Source organism: Barbus barbus (genome assembly GCF_936440315.1).
Source record: "Barbus barbus genome assembly, chromosome: 2".
NCBI classification, from domain to species: Eukaryota; Metazoa; Chordata; class Actinopteri; order Cypriniformes; family Cyprinidae; genus Barbus; species Barbus barbus.
This window is the reverse complement of record NC_136730.1, coordinates 11,488,183-11,510,153: the sequence shown is the minus strand read 5'-3', so window position 1 is coordinate 11,510,153 and position 21,971 is coordinate 11,488,183. Positions and strand designations below refer to the sequence as shown.

General features: G+C 35.5%; 2 protein-coding genes across 2 annotated transcripts in view; both read left to right on the top strand.

Annotated features, from left to right (window-relative positions):
- Positions 1-9,015, top strand: LOC306881083 (mitochondrial glutamate carrier 1-like; the record flags this gene model as incomplete). The annotated part of the gene is made up of 10 exons (XM_079434989.1): positions 1-20; positions 1,423-1,548; positions 1,640-1,695; positions 1,810-1,897; positions 4,555-4,612; positions 5,487-5,547; positions 6,530-6,689; positions 6,796-6,950; positions 8,701-8,776; positions 8,862-9,015. 10 exons carry the CDS (start codon positions 1-3, stop codon positions 9,013-9,015), a joined length of 954 nt encoding a protein of 317 aa, XP_079291115.1.
- A 10,302-nt stretch (positions 9,016-19,317) lies between these two features.
- Positions 19,318-21,971, top strand: part of LOC306881755 (synaptotagmin-7-like) — a 155,940-nt gene continuing 153,286 nt past the window's right edge. The window contains exon 1 of the mRNA XM_079436012.1: positions 19,318-19,484. Within this exon, the coding sequence (XP_079292138.1) occupies positions 19,340-19,484 (145 nt within the window). The 5' untranslated portion in view covers positions 19,318-19,339. The remainder of the gene's footprint in view (positions 19,485-21,971) is intronic.

Below are 21,971 nucleotides of genomic sequence, written 5' to 3'. Positions count from 1 at the left end.
ATGGCTGACAAGCAGATCAGGTGAGTTTTCTTTAGAGGGAAATGGCTAATACTCACTGTAGAGTAAAAATATAGTTAAAACCTTAGGTCGAAAATATACACTACACAAATAGACAAAAGCAAGATAGTATTTTAACATAAAAAAAAAAATCAACTTAGTGTGATTTCTTGTATTACTGTGATGTAACAAACCTCAGAACTCAGATGCATTTGTGTTAAAGTTCTTTAATTGACTTGTGTAATGTATGTTTCAGGCCATTGCTACTTGATTTGACTCTTTTGAATTACTTTTACTGACAATTTCTTCTTTTTTTTTTTTGAATATTATTTAATTTTGTTCAATTAACCCTATAAACCCACTCTATCATCAAATTTCTAAGGCCTCTAAATGATCAACATGTTCAAAACCTTTCTTAAAAATCCTGTTTTGCCCCCACAACAAATATTACAGAGCTTTGATCAAAAGTAAACATTTAATATCTTACTAAGACATATTTTTGGGAGATACAAAGTGGCATCTGATATTTATATGCATTTTATGTAAGTAGTCTGCTATACGGTTATAAAGGTCTAATTGATTTACATTACAAACTATCATAATTTCTTACTTTTTGGCCATATAAATATCAGCAGCTGCAGCAAATTTCATATTTTGCTCAGTTTAAGCCTTCGAATAAAATTGAGGTGTTTTTTCTTCATATTCTTATTTCTGTATGTTATATGAGCCATAAAAGCCTGATGCATGATATCTGATACAAAAACACCTATGCAAACATTTATTTTTTAAAATTTAGTTTAAAGGGTTAATAAACGTTTACAAAATCCAGAGTATTATTTCTAGTGATGTCAAACGATTAATTGCGATTAATCGCATCTAAAATGAATGTTTTTGTTTACATAATATATGTATGTGTGCTGTGTATATTAATTATGTATATATAAATACACACACATGCATGTATATTTCAGAAAAATATGTTATTTTAATATATTAAATATATTTATTTTTAATATAAATTATATAAATATAGACATGTAAATGCATGTAAATATTTTCAAAATATATACTGTATGTGTGTGTATTTATTTATATATATATATATATATATATATATATATATATATACATAATAAATATACACAGAACACACACATATATTATGCAAACAAAAACTTTTATTTTGGATGCGTTTAATCATTTGACAGCACTAATTATTTCATATGTCAGGCTCACAGGGTTAAACCAGTTCATTTAGATGTTTCAGCATGCAGTGCAGCTGTTTTAATTAGTTTATTTTATAGAAGGTAATTTATCACATATGTAGATTTTGAATACAGTGCCTTTACAAATAAAGTGAACTTCTCTTTTTTGATTGCATGGTTTCTTTTGTACACTATAGATTAATCTCTAATGTTGCTTCAGTCTGCCAGCTAAACTCATCAATGGAGGCATTGCTGCATTAATTGGTGTCACTTGCGTGTTTCCGATTGATCTGACAAAAACCCGCCTCCAAAACCAACAAAACGGATCTCGCATCTATGCTAGCATGTATGTTTCCTGCTCCTTTTAATTGTCTGAGCAAATGAATGCCCGTGCTTGTGTTCATGTATATATGGGTGAGGATGTGTTTCATTCACAGGTCTGATTGTCTAATAAAAACCATCCGATCAGAAGGATTCTGTGGGATGTACAGAGGTGATGTACTGTTTCAGAATCTGTATAGATCATATGGAATTGTTCATGCTTGGAAAACTCCATTATCTATCTCCCTTTCTTCTTAATATCCCTCTTTCACACTTTCATTTCTAGGAGCTGCGGTTAATCTGACTCTGGTAACTCCAGAAAAGGCCATCAAACTGGCTGCCAATGATTTCTTCAGACACCAGCTCTCCACATTGTATGTTGTTTTAAATTACTTTTTTCCACATCAATATACTATAATGGTAAAGCAAAAAAAAAGAAGGTTTTTTAACATCTTTGCAAACTTAAATGATTCCATTGCATAAGTACTCATACCCTTATCTGGGACAGTTAGAATTTAGCTCAGGAGCATTCATATCGCTTGTATATGTTACTAGACTTTGAGTGAAGGTAACCTGTGGCAAATTCAATAAATGGGTATGATTTGGAAAGGCACACACGTCTTAATAAAAGGTCCAACAGCTGATAATGCATATCAGAGCAAAAACCGAGCCCTGGGGTCAAAATAACAGTCTGTAGAGCTCAGAAACAGGTTTGTGTCAAGCCACAAGATTTCAGAAAAAAATTCTACTTCATTGAAGGTTCACAGAAGCATGTCTCTGTTACCCTTAATGGAAGAAGTTTGAAACAACCAGGATTCTTCCTAGAGCTGGCCTCCTGGCCAAACTGAGCAACTGATGGAGAAGGGCTTTGGTTAGTATGGTGACTAAGAACCCGATGGTCACTCTAGTTGAGCTCCATGATCGTATGTGGAGATTGGAGAAACCTACAGAAGGACAAACATCACTGCAACACTCCATCGATCTGGGCTTTATGGCAGTGTTTGCCAGATGCAATCCTCAGTGAAGACAGATTAAAACACACTTGGAATTTGCAAAAAAGCACCTAAAGGACCCTCAGACTCTGAAAAACAATATTCTCTGTTCTGATGAACCTCAATTCCAAACGTCATGTTTGAAGGAAACCAGCTGTGCTCATCACCCGCAGAGTGCCATCCTAAAAGTAAAGTGTGCTGGTAGCAGCCTCATGCTGTGGGGCTGTTTTTCAGTGGCAGGGACTGAGGGACTCGTCAGAGTAGAAGAAAAGCTCAATGCATCAAAATATAGAGATAGCCCTAATGAAAACCCAGTCCAGAGCATTCAGAACCTCAGACTGGGCAGAAGGTTTACCTTTCAACAGGACAGTGAACCTAAGCACACAGCAAGGGTGGCTTATAGACAACGCTGTGAATGTCCTTGAGTGGCTCAGCCACAGCCTGGACTTGAACCCAATCAAATATTTCTGGAGAAACCTGAAAATATGCGTCTGGCCCCATCCGACCTGACAGAGCTTGAGAGGTGAAGAGGTGAGGAGAAGAATGGCAGATAATTGCCTAATGTTGATGAGCAAAGCTTGTCACATCAAACAAAAAAGACTTGAGGCTGTAAAGGTGCTTCAGCTAAATATATAGTTACGGGTATGAATACTTATGCAATGTACTTATTTCTATTTTTTTATTTGTAATTAATTTACAAAGTTGTGACAATTCTGTTTTTGCTTTGTCAATATGGTGTATGGAGTATAAACTGATGTAGAAAAGAAACTAATTTAAAGCAGTTAACATAAAGCAGCAACATAACAAAACGTGAAAAAAAATGAAGGGGTATGAATACTTTCGCAAGGCACTGTACATAAGTGTATGGGGGTGTTTGAATGCAATTTTGATTTATTCCTTTGATTCAAAGCTGAATAGTGTCACATGATCCTTCAGAAATCATTCTAAAATGCTGATTTGGTTCTCAAGATTCCAAACTTTTGACAGCCAGTGTATATATAAATGATATTATTATATATTTTTTTATATTTTAATGTAATATTAATATATTTTTGTTTATATTATATGACATAATGTAATTTGTATTATATTATATAATTTTATTTAAATTATTATTTAGCCTATATGAATTTAGTTGGCATACTTTATACTCCAGTTCATTTCTAAAGGTAGTTTACAATTTGAGAAGAATTCTTTCGTTTGCAATACAAAAAAACCCATCCATTTTCCACAACATAATTGTATTTAAAATGTGTTATAGGTTATTTAAAGGATTTTTCAGCTGCATTTAATGTACAACAAAGAATTCAAAGCGTATCAAGAGAAAATACTCGGTTTGGCCAACAGAAATCAGAAATTGTAATTATAAACACAACTTGCAACAACGTAACAATTACGGAATTATCCTTTTGTCCAACCAAAGTTCAACCTTTCAGAATAAACTTTCATTATATAGATTCGTATTCATTAAAATGAATAAATTTGCTCATTTGCGGTGAATGTGCTCAGCAGTGGGATGTAATGGAGGTCTCATAACTTATTTAACAGTTGCACTGATTTAGAAAGAGCAATGCTCATTTTTTAATTTATTCCTTTTTTTGCTCGGGGCATAATTTAGGTTGGATGAAGTCTCAGATCCACCTCTTATTTTTTTAAGAGAATGAATGCACAGAGCCGCTGGATTTGCTCTCAGAGTTTTGAAAACAGAGCTGATCTGATAAAAGCCACCCGTAAGCTTCTGCATTATGGATTGATATTGCAGTATAACTCGGTACACCTTGAATACCTGGAGCTGTGGTGAGCATCTCCGTGGTGACTAATAGCTAGATGGCTAAATTATTAATTAATAAAGTCCAGTAGACTGCAATGAGATGATGAATTATTGAAATGAGTGTGTGCTTTTGGGAGTGTGATGTCGTCACACGGTGAGGGTCAGACCCCAAAGCTACTTGTTTACAGAGGAAACGGGCTTATCGTTGTCTAAAAATAATGCTCTCTTCCTCTCTTTTTATCTTTGTGTTTTTCTGTCTCTCTCCCAGACAGAAGTTGACTCTGGTTAGAGAAATGTTAGCTGGCTGCGGTGCTGGTACCTGCCAAATTAGTGTCTCTGCTGCACTCATAGGACCCACATTCCTCACACACACAAGACAACTTATTTTTCGGAAAGTAATGAGTTTCTGAAAGTGATGTTCTGGCTTAAGTACAGCTAAGATGGAACATAGTGCACACAAAATGCAAATTTGGCATTGCGAAACAATCAGATGTTGGGCAAAATATTCAAGCGTGTTTCCCAGAACTATAGAAATATAACAAATAATAGTCAGAAAAAGTTTGGGGTCTGTAAGATTTTAATGTTTTGGAAAGAAGTCTCTTATGCACAGCAAAGTTGCAATTATTTGATCAAAAATGCAGTAAAAACAGTAAAATTGAGAAATATTATTACAATTTTAAATAAATGTTTTCTATGTTAAGATATTTTAAAATGTAATTTATTTCTGTGATGCAAAGCTGAATTTTCAGCATCATTACTCCAGTCTTCAGTGTCACATGATCCTTCGGAAATCATTCTAATATGCTGATTTGCTGCTCAAGAAACATTTCTTATTATTATCAATGTTGAAAATAGTTGTGCTGCCTAATATTTTTGTGGAAACCATGATAGATAATTTTTTAGGATTTTTGTGATGAATAGAAAGAGCAAAATTAAATTTTATTTGAAATGTAAAAATTTTTTGTAACAAAGTAAAATCACTTTTGATCAATTTAATGCATCCCTGCTGAAAGAAAAATAATTATTTTTTTTATTATTAATTAAATCTTATTGACCTCATTTCAGAAAAACAATTTAGATACCTTTCCAGCTCAAATAACACACATTTGCATGGAATAACCCTCATATATCTGATTTTAAACTGAAATGTCTTGAATGGTAATGGTAACTTCTGTCTGTGTGCTGTTTGTGTTTTGGCAGGTGATTGTTACAACTCCTATGGAAATGCTAAAGATCCAGTTGCAGGATGCTGGCAGAATAGGTGAAAGATAGAAAACTTTCTCATGTCTTCTGATAGTGTCTTGTTGATGATGGGGTGCTCATATATGCATACTATTCTACAGTGTGCAATATATATATTGTGTGCACTATACAAAATGTTTGTATATGCACGGAATACTGGATGATGTACTCCATTTGGCAAAATGTGGCATGCACAACAGAGCACACTGCATGTAATGTTGCATCCCACAATGCAATGCACTCATCTTGACCTTGACCACAATATGAACCATGGATGATAACAGGACTCTGCTTGCTGAATTAAACATGCATTGTAAGCATGTGACAACAGTGTAGCAGAGAACATGAAATGTTGCATTTACTGCACCGTATACATTCTATGCTGTATGCAGTGTGCAACAATCTGATTCCAAAAAATAGCATGGCATATGCATAAAGCAAGCAATAAATTGAAACTTAGTTACAACTGAAATTTTTGTATTCTACATTGTTGTAACAAGACCATTTTATGTTGCAGGTTTAGCAAGTGTCGTCTAGTTATTCTCGGAAATAAAAAATTATGCTTGTGTTTCAAGTCTCTTCTGCTGACCAAGGCTGCATTTATTTGCTAAAAAACACAGTAAAACAGTAATATTCTGAAATATTTAATTTATTCCTGTGAATTTTCAGCAACATTACTCCAGTCTTCAGTGTCACATGATCCTTCAGAAATCATTCAAATATGACAATTTCTTATAATTGTCAATGTTGATTTTTTTTTTCAGGATTCTTTGATGAATAGAATAGAATCGAATAGAATAGTTCAAAAGTACAGCATTTATTTGAAATGGAATACTTTTGTAACATTATAAATGTCTTTAATGTCACTTTTGATCAATTTAATGCATTCTTACTGAATAAAAGCACTCATTTCTATAAGAAAATTCAAACTTTTGAACAGCAGTGTATATAAAATAGTATGAGTAATATTCTGTATTGACCATATCTCATGTCTCTGACAGAGGCCCAGAGGAAGCTCATTGGCCAGCATGCCGGAGGAGGCAGAGCCAAAGTAAATGTTGTTCAGTTGAAGTCTCTCACGGCCCTCCAACTCTCCAGAGATCTGCTGAAGGACAAAGGCATCACTGGTCTCTATAAGGGACTGGGGGCCACTCTATTACGGTAGTCCAACAGAGTCACTCAAACTGTGGGACGCATTTATCCATAATGTGCTTTCTCTCCATTCTTCATCTCACCCTGGTGTGTTCTCCCTCTTTGTCTCCCTCAGGGATGTGCCCTTTTCCATCATCTACTTCCCACTGTTTGCTAACCTGAATAGCGTGGGCAGGAGGAACGCTGACGGTTCAGCTCCGTTTTGCATCTCCTTCCTCGCTGGCTGTTTTGCAGGCTGTGCTGCAGCTGTTGCGGTCAACCCTGTGGACGGTGAGATGACCTGTAATGTATGACTGAGTGCATTTAAAACTGGTGTACTCAATTTAAAAGTTTGGGGCAATTTGCTTTTTTAAACATATTTGTTAAATATTTTTTTAAGTGTCTTATTTTGACCAAGGCTGCATTTATTTGATCAGTTAAAACAGTGGTATTGTGAAATATTATTGCAATTTAAAATAGCTGTTTTCTATTTGAATATATATTAAAATGTAATTTATTCCTGTCATGCAAAGCTGAATTTTCAGCATCATTACTCCAGTCTTCAGTCACGTGATCCATCAGAAATCATTCGAATATGCTGATCTGCATGTTTAAGAAATATTTGTCAATGTTGAAAACAGTTATGCTGCCTAATTTGATAAATTTTTCAAGATTAATGGACAAATAAAAAGTTCAAAAGAACAGCATTTATATTAATTAATATATATTTTGAAACATTGTGTCTTCACTGTCACTTTTGATTGATTTAATGCATCCTTGCTGATTAATAGTATTCGAAAAGTATTAATTCTTTAAAGAAAAAAATGCTGACCCAATATTTTTGAATAGTGTAAGTGTATATAACAACAAGTACAATTTCACGATGACCAGAAAAATGAAATGAGCCAAAAGGCAGGATTTGGTTTAATACACACAAATCATAAAAAATATGGCAATGTAGTAAATGTTTACTTATTTGAATCCTCAATGTTTACTCCTCACAAAGGATATGTTCCTGAATGTAGTTAGCTGCCTTGCTGTCTATGTCCCACAGCATCTTAACTGAAATGGAATCTCATAAGTGACTGATTTGGGACACTCTACATGCATAATAACTCCATTCATTATACAAATAACGCTCCTGACATGAAGCACACAGAAGATCTGAGTTGATTTCAGTAGAGTGTAGAGTTAGCTCTCTAAGCTAACAACACATGACAAGCAAAAAAATACATAACACAAAAATATTAGGTGAAATAACTTTTATTTTACTATATAAAATATATTTGATATTTTTAAATAATATACACATACACACAAAGATATAATAAAATATAAATAATAATATAATTACTTATATTTGTTAGTTTAAATATAATAATATTATATAAATACATATTTCTCTCTCTATATATATACAAATATTATGTAAATATTTATATTGTCATATTTTTATACATTTATATATAGAATAAAATGTTTACAATTTCACATCAAATGTAGGTTTGTCAACCATGCCAAATGTTATTGAGTGATCTCATATTTAATTAAAAATAATTGCATATCATATTAAATCCATAGGGGCACAGTTTGCTCCTGTATTTTAGCGTCTTACACCCAAACATTTCATAAGTAGTCAATTACATTTGAGTATGTTTTGCCTACAAGAGTCAATGTTAAAAATTACAGATTAGGATGAAAAACAAATGACAAGCTATGTGTGTAATGGTGTGTGACACTTTAGTATGACGTAAAAATTAAGTCAATTAAGTCATATGTCAGTGAGCGAAAATGAAAGTGACTGCATCTCAAATGCATTTTAGCAGTGACTATTTTATACATAGCAGCAGCCTAAGTATCTAAAATGGCAAATGTGGTATTAAATGTACTAGTTTCCATTTTCCCCTAAAAGAACCCTAATAAAGTCTGCAAACATGATTTCATGTAATCAGTATTATTACAGCGCTACCAGTATGATTAAGGGTGGACAGTATTTTGTGAATGCAGACTAATGGTTTGTATATGTGTGTTTGTGCTGCAGTGGTAAAGACCAGGCTTCAGTCTTTGGCCCGTGGATGTCATGAGGACATTTACAGCGGAGTGAAAGATTGCATAAGGTAAAATTATAATTGCATACTCATTTATCAAAGTCTTTCCATGACGTTTTTTCTTATATTTGTTCTTTGAACATCTCATCATCAGTAAGATTCTCCATCACGAGGGCCCCTCTGCGCTCCTGAAGGGCTCGTACTGTCGCGCACTGGTCATCGCGCCACTGTTCGGCATCGCACAGGTGGTTTACTTCCTAGGAGTCGGGGAATTTGTTCTCAGTCTCCTGCCTGGACAAAAATGCTGAATCTGTACTGTAGATGAAGGTGCTGATCTTGGAACAGTGGCTTGTATTTGGACTGCAGAAGTTTCAGATCAGCTTCACTCTTAAAAATAAAGGTGCTTAAAGGGTTCTTCACAGCGATGCCATAGAGCCATTATTGGTTCCACAAAGAACCATTCAGTCAAAGGTTCTTTAAAGAACAATCTCTTTCTTACCTTTTTATAATCTGAAGAACTTTCATTCGCCACAAAGAACCTTTTGAGAAACAGAAAAGGTTCTTTATGGAACCATTTAGACAAAAAGGTTCTTCTACACTCTAAAAAAAATGGTGCTATATAGCACTAAAAGTGTTTTTTTGGCTCGTAATCATAGGGGAACCACTTTTGGTGCTGTATAGCACCATATCTTTAAAGGTGCTATACAGAACCTTTGTCAAATGGTCCTATATAGAACCATTAGAGGTGACATATTGCACTGTATTTCTTCATCAAAAATGGTGCTAAACAGCACCAACAGTGGTTCTTTGGCTCGTAAATAACCTTTAAAGGAGCTTGACAGGTTCTTTGTACAGCAGTGGTGCTATATAGCACCTTAATCACCCCAAAGAACCACTGAAGCACCAAGATTTGGTGCTATATAGCACCAAAAGTGGTTCCCCTATGATTACGAGCCAAAAAAACACTTTTAGTGCTATATAGCACCATTTTTTTTTTAGAGTGTATGGCAGGGATAGGCAACTTCGGTCCTAGAGGGCCGTGTTTGATTAGGGTTGGAGCTGAACTCTGCAGGACTCCGGCCCTCCAGGACCGAAGTTGTCTATCCCTGATGTATGGCATCGAGTGTTTGAGGACCAGTTTTCATCATCAGCATCATCTATCAGTACAGCATGACAATAATAGCTCTGTTCCAAAAGCTAGTGAGCACTTGGTTTTGAGACAGAGTCGATGTTTCCTTGTGTTAGAAGATCTGGTCTGGTTTGAGTTGTTTGTAGGCAACACTTTGTTCCATGCTAAAGCTAAAACCAACAGCTAATTATTGTTATATTACACAGATTTAAATTATTATAACAGCTGAGTTAAAATTATATCATACATCAAAAAACAATATTATAGACAATTCGTTTGGGGCTAGTAAGGTTTTTTTTTTTTTTTTTACAAATTAGTACTTTCATTGAGCAAGGATGCATTGAATCGATACAAAGTCACAGTAAAGACATTTATAATGTTACAAAAGATTTCTATTTCAAATAATTGCATATGGACTTTCTATTCATCAAAGAATCCTGAACAAAAATGTATCATCGTTTCCACAAATATATTAAGCAGCACAATTGTTAATAATAAAACACTGATAATAATAAGAAATGTTTCTTGAGCATATTAGAATGATTTCTGAAGGATCATACTGGGGTAATGATGCTGAAAATTCAACGTTTCTTCATAGGAATGAATTACTTTTTATAATATATTCACATACATTTTAAATTGTAATAATATTTCACAATAATACTGTATTTTGTGTATATTTTTCATCAAATAAATGCTTCTTCTGTGAGCATAAGACACATTAAAAAACATTAATGTCACCCGTATTTTAAAATAGATTGTATATCTTCAGTTACTTTGAATATTTCATTATTGCAGATTTTTGAAAGATATATTCAGAATGAGTCATTTATGAAAAAAATAAACCATTTACATTCAAATATTTTGCCAAATGTGTGAGAATGATTCTTTGTGAGATCTGTAATTACAAAGTGTTTTACTTTTAAGCTTATTGAAATCAAGCACTGCTGCTTTCCTCAGTGCAGCGTTTTATTGAATATTTACCGTGGTCTTATCAGAACCAAAAGAGACACTTTCTTTGAGCTTGTGTCTGTGCATTAAAACATAATCCTTTGTGATTGATGTAAGCTATGTACAGCTAAGACTGTCTTCAAAACACATTTTAAATGAAGTCTATATGTTACAGACTGAATTAATTGCAGAACGCGGTGCTTCGGTTTAGAGGTTTAGAACAAACCCTGAGCAGAATATCTGCACTGCAAAAATCTATTTCTTACTCAGTATTTCTGTCCTGTTTTTCAGTCCAAATATCAAAACATTCTTAAATTAAGACATATTTATTTGAGAAGCAAAATGATATTCAGTCTTGTTTTTCTGAACAGTGTATCAAAATTAAGCAAATTTACGGCTAAAATTAAATAAATGTCTGCCAGTGGGGTCCGAAAAATAATGTTATTTTCACTTTGGTTTAAGTTTCTTGTTTTAACCCCATTGGCAGATATTTTTGTTGTTTCAAGAATAAACTCTCTTATTTTTTCAGAAATCAAGACTTGTCAGTTTGCCTCTCAAGTAAAGATCTTCAGTCTTGATTTAAAAATGTTTAGATATACTGCAAAAACAAGAGAAAAAACCAGAAAGTCAGACAATAATTTTCTAGCAGTGTGAGGAATGTTAATACAGTTCTGCCTTGCAAGCACATGTACAACGAGCGAACAGAAGGGATTGTGGGCAGACATGCTGCTAACCACTCAAGCAAATCAAGGTGGCAGGAGAAATGCATTGATTGCTGGGTATGTGATTGTATCTGCAGGGGCTTTAGATCACATTTAGTATTCGGACCACAGAGCTCCCTTCCATGGCAGGCTTTTAATAGCTTTCACATTGTACTGTCCAAAGAGATGTTTTGAACTCTCCACCGGTTGCCATTTTCATCTGTGCACTGTAGTGGCCGTCTCTCTATTTCATTCTAATCTCTGCCATCTCCTCTCTGCTCTAATCATACCTCTCTGGCCTCATCTCGGAAAATCTCCCCAGTGGCTGCTGTTATTGATTTTTGTATGTTTTGTGCGCTGGGAGTACATTTCATCTCATAGCATAAGACAGAAGTGGTGGCAACGCAAACTTATTCTGGGAGATTCGTTTCATCTTGATATCATAGTCCTGAAATGGGCGAGCTCGAGGCGCTGATTGCGAATTCGCAAGAAGAACACAGAGTAGCGGAGTAAACATGCGATGCATGGACAGCTCTAATAACTGCGCTCGTGTCTGTACCTGCGCCTTAAGGATTATCTGTCTGCCGTCTACATTCTCTTCTGATTTCTGCTCATAATGAAGCCAAATCTTTTTATGTGCAGCCAGTGAAGTCACTTTGTAACCGAGATGCAATAGAGGAGCTGGGAACATTGGGGATTAAATCTTCACAAAGGGGTTCATATAAGAGATGCACTTTTTAAAAGTAGAACTTGTAAGTGCAGTCTCATTTACTGTTGCATTGTGAAGTTTCAGAATCCAGTCATTCCAACAGGAATCAATGCATGTAAAATCCAGTCATTCCTATAGGAATCCATACATGGGAAATCAAGTCGTTCCATTAGGAATCCAAGCATGCAAAATCCAGTCAGTCCAATAGGAATCCATACATGTGGAATCCAGTCGTTCCAATAGGAATCCATGCATGCAAAATCCAGTTGTTCCAATAGGAATCGGTCCCACTTTATATTAGGTGGCCTTAACTACTGTGTATTTTTAAATTAATAATTTGATACAATGCACTTATTGTCTACATACATGTTTTTACATTATACTTATATTTTTAAAAATACCTATAAGTAGTTACATCTGCAATTAATGTAATTACATTTATAATTACACTGCTGACCTATCCCTTACACCTTAACCCACCGTTAAACCTACCCATACCACCAAACCTGTACCAAACCTTACCTGTATCCCACCTCAATAGCAGCAAAAGTGTTTTACAATACAATATGACCACATACAGTAAGTACATTGTACTTATTTTTTGGTGTAAGTACATAGTAGTTAAGGCCACCAGTGTGACCTAGGAATCCATGCATGCAAATCCAGCCGTTCCAATAGGAATCCATACATGTGGAATCTAGTCGTTCCTATATGAATCCATGCATGCAAAATCCAGCTGTTCCAATAGGAATTAATGCATGCAAAATCCAGTCATTCCAATAGCAATCCATGTATGTGAAATCCAGTCTTTACAATAGGAATCCATGCTTTTGAAATCCAGTCTTTCCAATAATAATCCAGGTATGTGAAATCCATACTGTATATATATTAATCATAAGTGCACTGGTTTGTACACAACAGAAACGGGTCTTTAATGGTTTTAGCAAGTCAGGTAAAGCTTAAAAAAAAACACTCGCTCATTTTGCTCATCACTAATTGGGAACCAACCAGTGGCACCGCTAGGAGTTCTGGACCCTGTGCACTGAATTTGCTATGCAGCCCCCCCCAGCCCCAACCATTTTGGTTCTGCAGAGACAGAAGTTTAAAATATGCAACTTAGTCAGGAGATGTGTGTCATTTATTTTTCCAAGCATTCAGACTTGCAGTATAATTTCACTTGGCAGACACTAAAATAAGTGAAAAATGCATGAATTCACTTTAACCATTCTAGGGACCAGAATAGCATCAAGATATGAGGTCAGCAATCAGCATCATGGTGGTAACAAACACCATTCACATTTTCTAGAAAATGTAAAAATCAAGTTTCACTTGCAATGTGAAACGTTTCGCATGACATCACATTATAGGATCCTATTAGGGCTATAATAATTTTTTTTTAACGCCACAGAGTTCTGCCAGAAAACTAATCCACACTTCACTATAGCATAATTATCATTGCTCAGTTATTCTATTAATACAGCGTTCTATCTGAACCCGTGAAAGCAACATGCCTGCAACAATGTGCAGTTGTTTAACTATATGATGTGCCGTATGCGCTGTGTGTGCAAGGTGAACCGGGAGATCAAGGCTGTGAAATTAGCCAGACTCTTGTGCTTGATTACCAATGAAAACAGTGTGAGATGAAAGGCACGCTTGTTGACTTGAGTTCAGAAGCAACCATTGACGCAGCTTAATGAATATTTACCTCAAAGGAAGCGCGATAGGAGCCCTGTTCCAAAACCTAGTGAGCTGCACACATAGGAAGCTGCCTTCTAAGGGAACGTTTACACACAACATATTTTTGCTTTGCAAGACGTGAGAAATTGAATGGAAATAAATGCAAGGTCCCCAGTCTTCCATATTTTTGATGACCAATGTCAGTATTTTACCTACACTCTCAAAAAAAAAAAAAAATGGTACAGTAAAGGTACATCTCTTCAGAAGGTACAAATACTTACACTTTAAGTACTAATATGTACCTTTAAATATGCACCCTTTAGGGGTAAATAAGTTACAAAAGTGTACCTTTTGAAAAGGTGACAGTTTTTCTGAGAATACATATATCACATCACATTGTTTAATTCATAAAAAGATAGTAAAGACCATTTCTGCAATGAAATGTACATTTATTTAGGCAGCTCACTAGGTTTTGGAACAAAGCCAGGGTAGATAAAATGTGATTTACTCAGAGAATTTGTTACACTAAAGTCTAACAGGTGATGTGAGGATTATGGGTAAATGTCAAGGTTGTTGACAAGAATTTAACTTAATGGGTTTTTCAAAAGAAATTTGGAGTCAAGTGGGTTGAGAAAGCCTGACTTGACAAATGCTGAACCGGGCAGTGTGTTTTTGTTTATGCATTTGCATGTGTGTGTGTGTGTGTGTGTGTGAGAGAGAGAGAGAAAGAGAGAGAGATACAGACAAACTGATGTAGGAGTGATCGTGTGATATCAATGAGCCAGCGGCAATGACAAGAAGCCAGCATATCAGGTCCTATCTCTCACTTAGGTGTCTGGCTACTCTAAGTCAAGGTTAAGCCCCCAGCAGATTCACACACACAATGAAAGGCCGACTGATGCCCGATGCCCTCAGTCTGTTTTCCCTTTTCAACATTCTTTATGCAAAAACATTACTTTGCAGACAAAGTCAGAAGATCACAATAATCAAGCAACTTTCTGTCCTTGGAAATACATGAAGTAATAGAATGTGATGTACAGTTTACTCTACCTAATCTTTATGAAGTAATAAACTCATGGTGGTTTTCAGGTTGTACTTTATGAAATGCATATGCTTTTACTTGGTTAGGGGGATAAATGCATTATTCACAAGGACACAGAGATACTCAAGGCCCTTCAAGGACATTCAACATTGCTCTTATTGAGTCAGTGAATCTCAGACTCCACATAAATTATTCCATTTTGGTTTCTCTGGTCTAGACAGACTGTCGGAAACCAAAATAAACAAAAACTAATAAAAATGACAAAAACGCACAACAGAATTACTAAAACATGAACTAAAATGAAAATGGAAAATAAGAATAAAATCTAATTGAAAATATTATTAAAAACTATAAAATCTCAATTATACTAAAACAACTCACTAAATTAACTCACTAAACTAATGTCCTTTTTAATTTTTTAAAGCATGAAATTAATAAAAAGTTAACATTTAAAATAAACAATAACTAATATATGCCAAAAACACAACTACATTTCTAAAACATGAACTAAAATTAAAATGAAATCTTTTCTAAAATCTTTGTAAAAATATTTTTTTGGTTATTTATTTATCTAATATAAAATAAATGACAAAATGACAAAAACTTGAACTAAAATGGAAAATATAAAATGAAAACTAATTCAAAATATTTAAAAATATATAATATAAATAATAATAAAAGACAAAAACATGGCACATTACCTAAAATTTGAACTAAAATAAAAATGGGAAATAAAAAGTTAGAAGAAATAATTTACACCTTGCACTCCCTTCTTAATTTTTTAAGGTATGAACTATATAGACATTAGAAAAATAATAAAGAAAAAAAACACAACAAAATGACTCAAACTTGACCTAAAATGATGTTCAACATATTGTGTCTGTGTTTTTTTCACAAGAATCTCAGACTCCACATAAATTATAACATTTTGTTTCTTCTGATCTAGACTGTCTGAAACCAGAAAAATGCTGCCTTCTCAGGTAGGAGTGCTATAAGGCACGTCTCAGTCCAGTGTTTGTGTAACATTCTGTCTACTAAGACACTCTGCCTTCACCGGCCAGTTTTTCAAAGCAGCATCGCTGCATCTGTGATCTCCCACAATCCTGTGCATACAGTTTGGCAGCTGATAGAAAGAATAGAAGCAGCATCTGATGATGCAGTGGTTGAAAGAATTCAATTCATTTATACAGTAAAAGAAATGTGCTAATTATAAAATGATTTTTAGCTGGGTTTTGAAGGATTTTTATGTCATTTTAGGAGTGCAGTCTGTTGAAGTACAGAACACAAATTGTCTTAACCATCGAAAAATTAAAAAATAAAAACACTAATTCAAAATATTAATAAAACGTATACTAAAATACAGATTCAGACCTTGCATAAATGTCCTTTTTACATTTTTAAGGCAAAAATAAAATAATAAAAGACAGACATAATGCAAAAACAACTAATTTACTAAAACTTTAAAATGACTATGGAAAACAAATAAATACGAAATTAAAATATTAATAAAAACTATATCGGTGATAGTAAAATAATTGATTAACACCCAGCATAAATGACATGTTTAATTTCTTAAGGCATGAAATGAATAAAAAACTATAGACATTTTAAAACATAAATAAAAAATTTAACACGTAATAAAAAATGTAAAAATAAATCAAATTACAACCATAATAGTATCTAACAAAAATAACACTGATTCACACCCTGCACAATTGCACTTTTAAAAAAAGGTTTTGAGGCATGATTCCATTTTTACTGCACAAATAATCATTGCAATCGATAAATATGTGGCTTGGTGTGTCTAAAGCTTACTTGATTTTTGTCTAGATCATTAGACACAATGTTATGCTGTTTTGAAAGCCAGTCTGAAACATTTCTTTAGGCAGTACCTTCATACAAAAACACTAAGACTGACTGTGCAGCATGGCAGCTGCTTGACAGGCTGCTGTTTCCTCTCCATTAGAATTATAATGCAACTCTAGTGAAGATCCTCTAGGAGGCGTCAGTATCACTGGGTTTCATTGGAGGATCTGAACCTGCAGCCGTGAGCTGAGAGTCAATTGGATTGTTGTGCTGTTCCAGCAGCTGGGAAAACAGATTGTCTCAGGAGACACACAATGTAGTGTGATCCCAGATGAGTCTGACTTCATAAAAGCAGACATTTCTGCATGTTTAGAGGACATGCTGAGTATGATGGCACTCTGTGGGGGGTGCAGGTAATGCTGTCATCAGCGCATCAGAAGGTATAATTAGCATAAGCAGCTGTCAATCATCCAACATCAAGTAGAGATGCTAAATAGCTTGCGAAAATCAGCAGGAATGGCAAAACACTGGCTAATTACAGTGAAGACCAAATTGATAGGCTTTAAAGATAAGGGTTCAAATGTCACTAAATATTGGCATCATAAAACTGCCGCTATTCTGACAAACCACTACAAACTGTGCTCAAAGTCACCACAGAATGCAGATAAACTCAAATCTGTAAATGCTTATGAACTATATTATTTGGGTAATTCAGAATGGTTAATTCTGATTTATATTAATAAATGCACATATTTATTGAACTTGCTCACCACTGGATCCTCTGCAGTGAATGGGTCCCGTCAGAATGAGAGACCAAACGGTTGATAAAAACATCACAATAATATACAAGTAATTCACACCACTCCAGTCCATCAATAAATATCTTTTGACGCAAAAATCTTAATCCATCATTAAGATAACAGTTCCTTCTGTCCTCTATAGATAATATTGCTTAATCCAATGAAAAAATTGTTTCGTTTGAATTAGGAGAGAAATTGAGATGTAAAATATTGAATTATTGTGATGTTTTTAGCAGCTGTTTGGACTCTCATTCTGACGGCACCCATTCACTGCAGAGCATCCATTGGTGAGCAGGTGTAATGCTAAATTTCTCCAAATCTGTTGTTATGAAGAAACAAACTCATCTACATCTTGGGTAGCCTGAAGCGGAGTATGTTTTCAACAAATTTTCATTTTGGGGTTAATACTTCTAAAAGTGTAATAAAATTGACAAATATAAAAAGAGTCCAAGTGTCTTAGGATGAAGGCTACAAATAACGATTTTTATAAAACCCCCTTAAAAGCAGCATAACATATGGTTCAGCTGCAAGCTTGAAATATAAAAAGAGAGATACATCAGGCAAGACAAAACAGCAACTGACCTGGCAGATAGATTGGAAAATACAACATAGCTAACAAATACGAGCCTGGCAGCATCAGGTTTATGGGCCTGATTCTGAGGGAACTATACAATGCAAGTCACTTTGGATAAAAGCATCTGCCAAATGCATAAATGTCAAGTCACAGTTCAAAGAAGTCACCGAGCTTATTTCCTTCAATAATCCAAAAACCAATGGAAAAATTCTGTTTTTGTCGAGGGAACCAGGGTGACGCGAACTTCCGGTTTGGCCTACAAAAATACGTCATTAGCGCAAACATTTGCCAATGGGAAACAGTAGACCTATGTCACCTGACCAAACCGGAAAACAGGTGTCATTGCATCCGCTTGTCAGAGAAATTATTAACAGCAGTATGAACTAATGGCATTAGGCCTATCTATGGATTTTTAAGGTAATCAGCTAACCTAGCTAGTTTTAATTAGCAATTTTAATATCAAAATGTTAGTGAGAAGAAAAAAATAAACACTTCATACAGTAGGGCCTGTGATGAACATACTCTTCGGTATCTCCTTTGAAGATCTTGACTCGAACCGGAAGCGATGTGGCCATATTACTAATGCTTTACATGTATCATTTGATTTGATTGGTCTGAGGGCTAATGACTTTACAAATGCTGGATGGTAAAACTTTTAGTTGCTGTTCCATTTTTATCAGCTAATGAATTTATACAATTTTTGACGATTTTCTTGAAAATTCAAGATTGCACATGTGGTCTTATATTGCATGAATACAGTATCCAAATATATACACATACATTTGAACATGTATTTTGATGCCATATTAAAAATAAGTGCATTTACTTACCTTTACGAGTTCTTTTTTTTTTATTTAGCCTACTTACAATTATGATTTTGCGGTACAAATTCACGGGATCGTTTTATTCTAACCCTGTGACATCTGACATTTAAATGGGTCGGGCTTAAATAGTTTTTTTCAAGATATAATGCTAAAATAAACCAGAGAGCTGCAACCTGCAGAGCTGTGTTAACCGCGCTCTCGGTGACTGACCAAAACGCGTCCCGTTTTACGCGACTTCACCCACATAAATGTGATGTGCCATCAGCTGGCGGTGACACGGACACACCACTCACAACTCCTCGCCCTCATCCCTCCCTTCAAACCCTCTCACTGCCATCTCCCGACATCAGCCGAATGAGGGGACTGGGAAAGAAAAACCAAGTGAGTGAAAGAAAGAAATAAGCAGGGAGCGGTGCTCCATGGTCACTCGCCCATTGGAAGCTCGAGAGCGCATTTTGGATTCGACTTTTTCTTGGAGGGGACTTGAGAGAAGAAACAAGCGTGTGTTGGCGTGCCAAAGGCGAACAGCCATGCACCTGAATCGGGAGGACGAGGACGGAAAAGGTGAGCTACTTTGGTGGATTCCTCTCGTTTGTTTTCAGCGAGAACGCCCGCCCTTGAGCGGCAGACGTTGTGGCGGCACCCGGTACCGCTCGCGTACGGGTCAGTACCGTACCGTGTCATTTCGATTGGATTTGGCTTCAATTTGTCCTCAACTGCAAACTGTCACTCGCCGAACGCGCAAACAGGTGCAGCCAGGTTTCTCTATAAGCGTTCGTTCGCGTTTTCACACATTCACAGCACCTGTTGTGTTGCGTACCGCGAAGGTAAATGCATTTACCCCAGTGCCTTTGAGGGAGTTGTCATCTATGCACTCGCAAGGTCATCATCTCTCATCACACAGTCATGATAGGGTGTCTGCGCGTGCGTTTATTGTTCGTCTTCTCGACTGCATCTGACACAAATGTATCAAAAGCACACTTTTCATATGCAATAGTGAGAGTGAGGATGGGTCATTATGAGGACGAAGGGAAACGGACATGCATTGGCCTCTGCCCCCTCCTGTTGCGCGCCACGAGATGTGCCAGGTGGTAAAATTGCGATGGACAATTGTGAGTCCTGTCATTTGATTTATTTGCAAGAGACACTGTGGCAGAAAAACAGTCGTGTTTTTGCAAGACGTCAATTAATAATTAAGCAGTCATTTCTGATGAGAGGTGCCAGTGCGGAAATAAATTGAATAAAAGCCTTTACTTTAACCCTTGAATGTCAGGTGCGTAAAATACTTTAATTTATGTCTATACTCCAATTCAGTCATGACGTCAATTTGTTGACCAACCCGGAAGGCTAATTCGTCTTGAGTACCCTTGGGAATTTCTTGTGGGTTTTTACAATAGCAGTACACATAAGTGCTGTATGCAAAATATTGATCGCTATTTAGTTTAATAGTTTTTAATCTCCCATGAAAATAATGCATGCTGCAAGATTTCCAGGGTCAGCACTGCGTAACTTGAAATATTTTCTTCAGATATTTTCTGGAACTCACTGTCTCTCCCTTCTGCTTCTCAAATGTCTGTATCTTCCAGGATATACAGTATAATCCATTGAAAAAGTTTGAGTTAGGCACATATTGTTCTACCAGTAAACATGCAGAGATGTTGTGAAGTTCAATGTATTTGTACATTAATTGAAAAGAATCAACTCAAAACAGTGATTGATTCACAAACCATGCATCGCTCGCTTTGATTCTAAGCAGCCAGCAGAAAATATGAAACTCACAACATGATTAATGAAATACTGTCTAGAATAATGTTTCTTGCAGTAATCGCTCTCATCAGACAAGAAATAAATCAGTCAAATTTGATGAAATTGGCTTGGTAAATGGACTGACCGGCAATGCCCGTGAGATCAGAGTTAAGTTGTTAACTGTTTGTGATGGAATTTGAGGAAAAATTATATTCCTGTTGTCCACTTTTTTGATATTTTGTGTACTACCCTTACTGTTTAATTTAGCTGAAAAGCCTTCTGAACACATACAATATGAAGTCCATGGAGGGAAAAAAAAAGAAGCTATTTCTACAAGATATGCAGCTATACAGCAGTTGACTTCAACTTACTGTGAGAAATAGTTTCTGCATTGAAAACTGTAGCCTTGGTTTTTCTTACCATGGTAACTGTTGTTTCCACCTCAACACCAGATTATTTCTACAGTCATTGTTCCCACAGTTCACGGCTTCTGTGGTGGTCATTGCTTGTTAACCGATCTACCAAGCCAATTTCATCAAATCCTACTGATTTATTTCTTGTCTGATGAGAGCGATTACTGCAAGAAACATTTTTCTAGACAGTATTTCATTAATCATGTTGTGAGTGTCCCATATTTTCTGCTGGCTGCTTTGATTCAAAGCGAGCGATGCTCGAATTGTGAATGAATCACTGTTTTGAATCCTTTCAGTGAACTGTTCAAATGTGCTGCATAGTGATGTCTGATTCGAAAACGAATCATATATTTGACATGGTTCCAAATATTATGGTTCTTGCCATTTTGTACCACCCAAGTCCTGAAGGATAACTAAACAGAATCAGTGGATGCAATGCCACAAATATTCATTTGAAACTGTGGCACAATTCAGAAACTTATGGCATAATTGTAGTATAACAAATGTTATACTTAAGAGCCACATAACTAATAATTTGACAGGTTTATTGTGAGGTGAAGTCATATCATATTAGAGTTACATGTCTTACACAGGATTTTTTTCCATTTATAATGGACACTGGGTCTCAACACAAGCATAAGAGCTGTGCTGAATATTACTGTAAAGCTGACAGATGTGATTTCAGTAATAATCCTCCTGCAAATTTTCTTCGGTCTTTACCATAATTGAGTCAGGAGATCTTTAGACCACTAGACATGCTTGACAAAAGATTTCAAATGGACATTTTAAATTCAAACCTGTTTGCCTGTAACAGCAGCAGCTGTGTTTTTATCTTGACATTCAACTTTGTATGTCTTTTGAGCAAGAGGCACTAATCATGCTCAACCTGAAC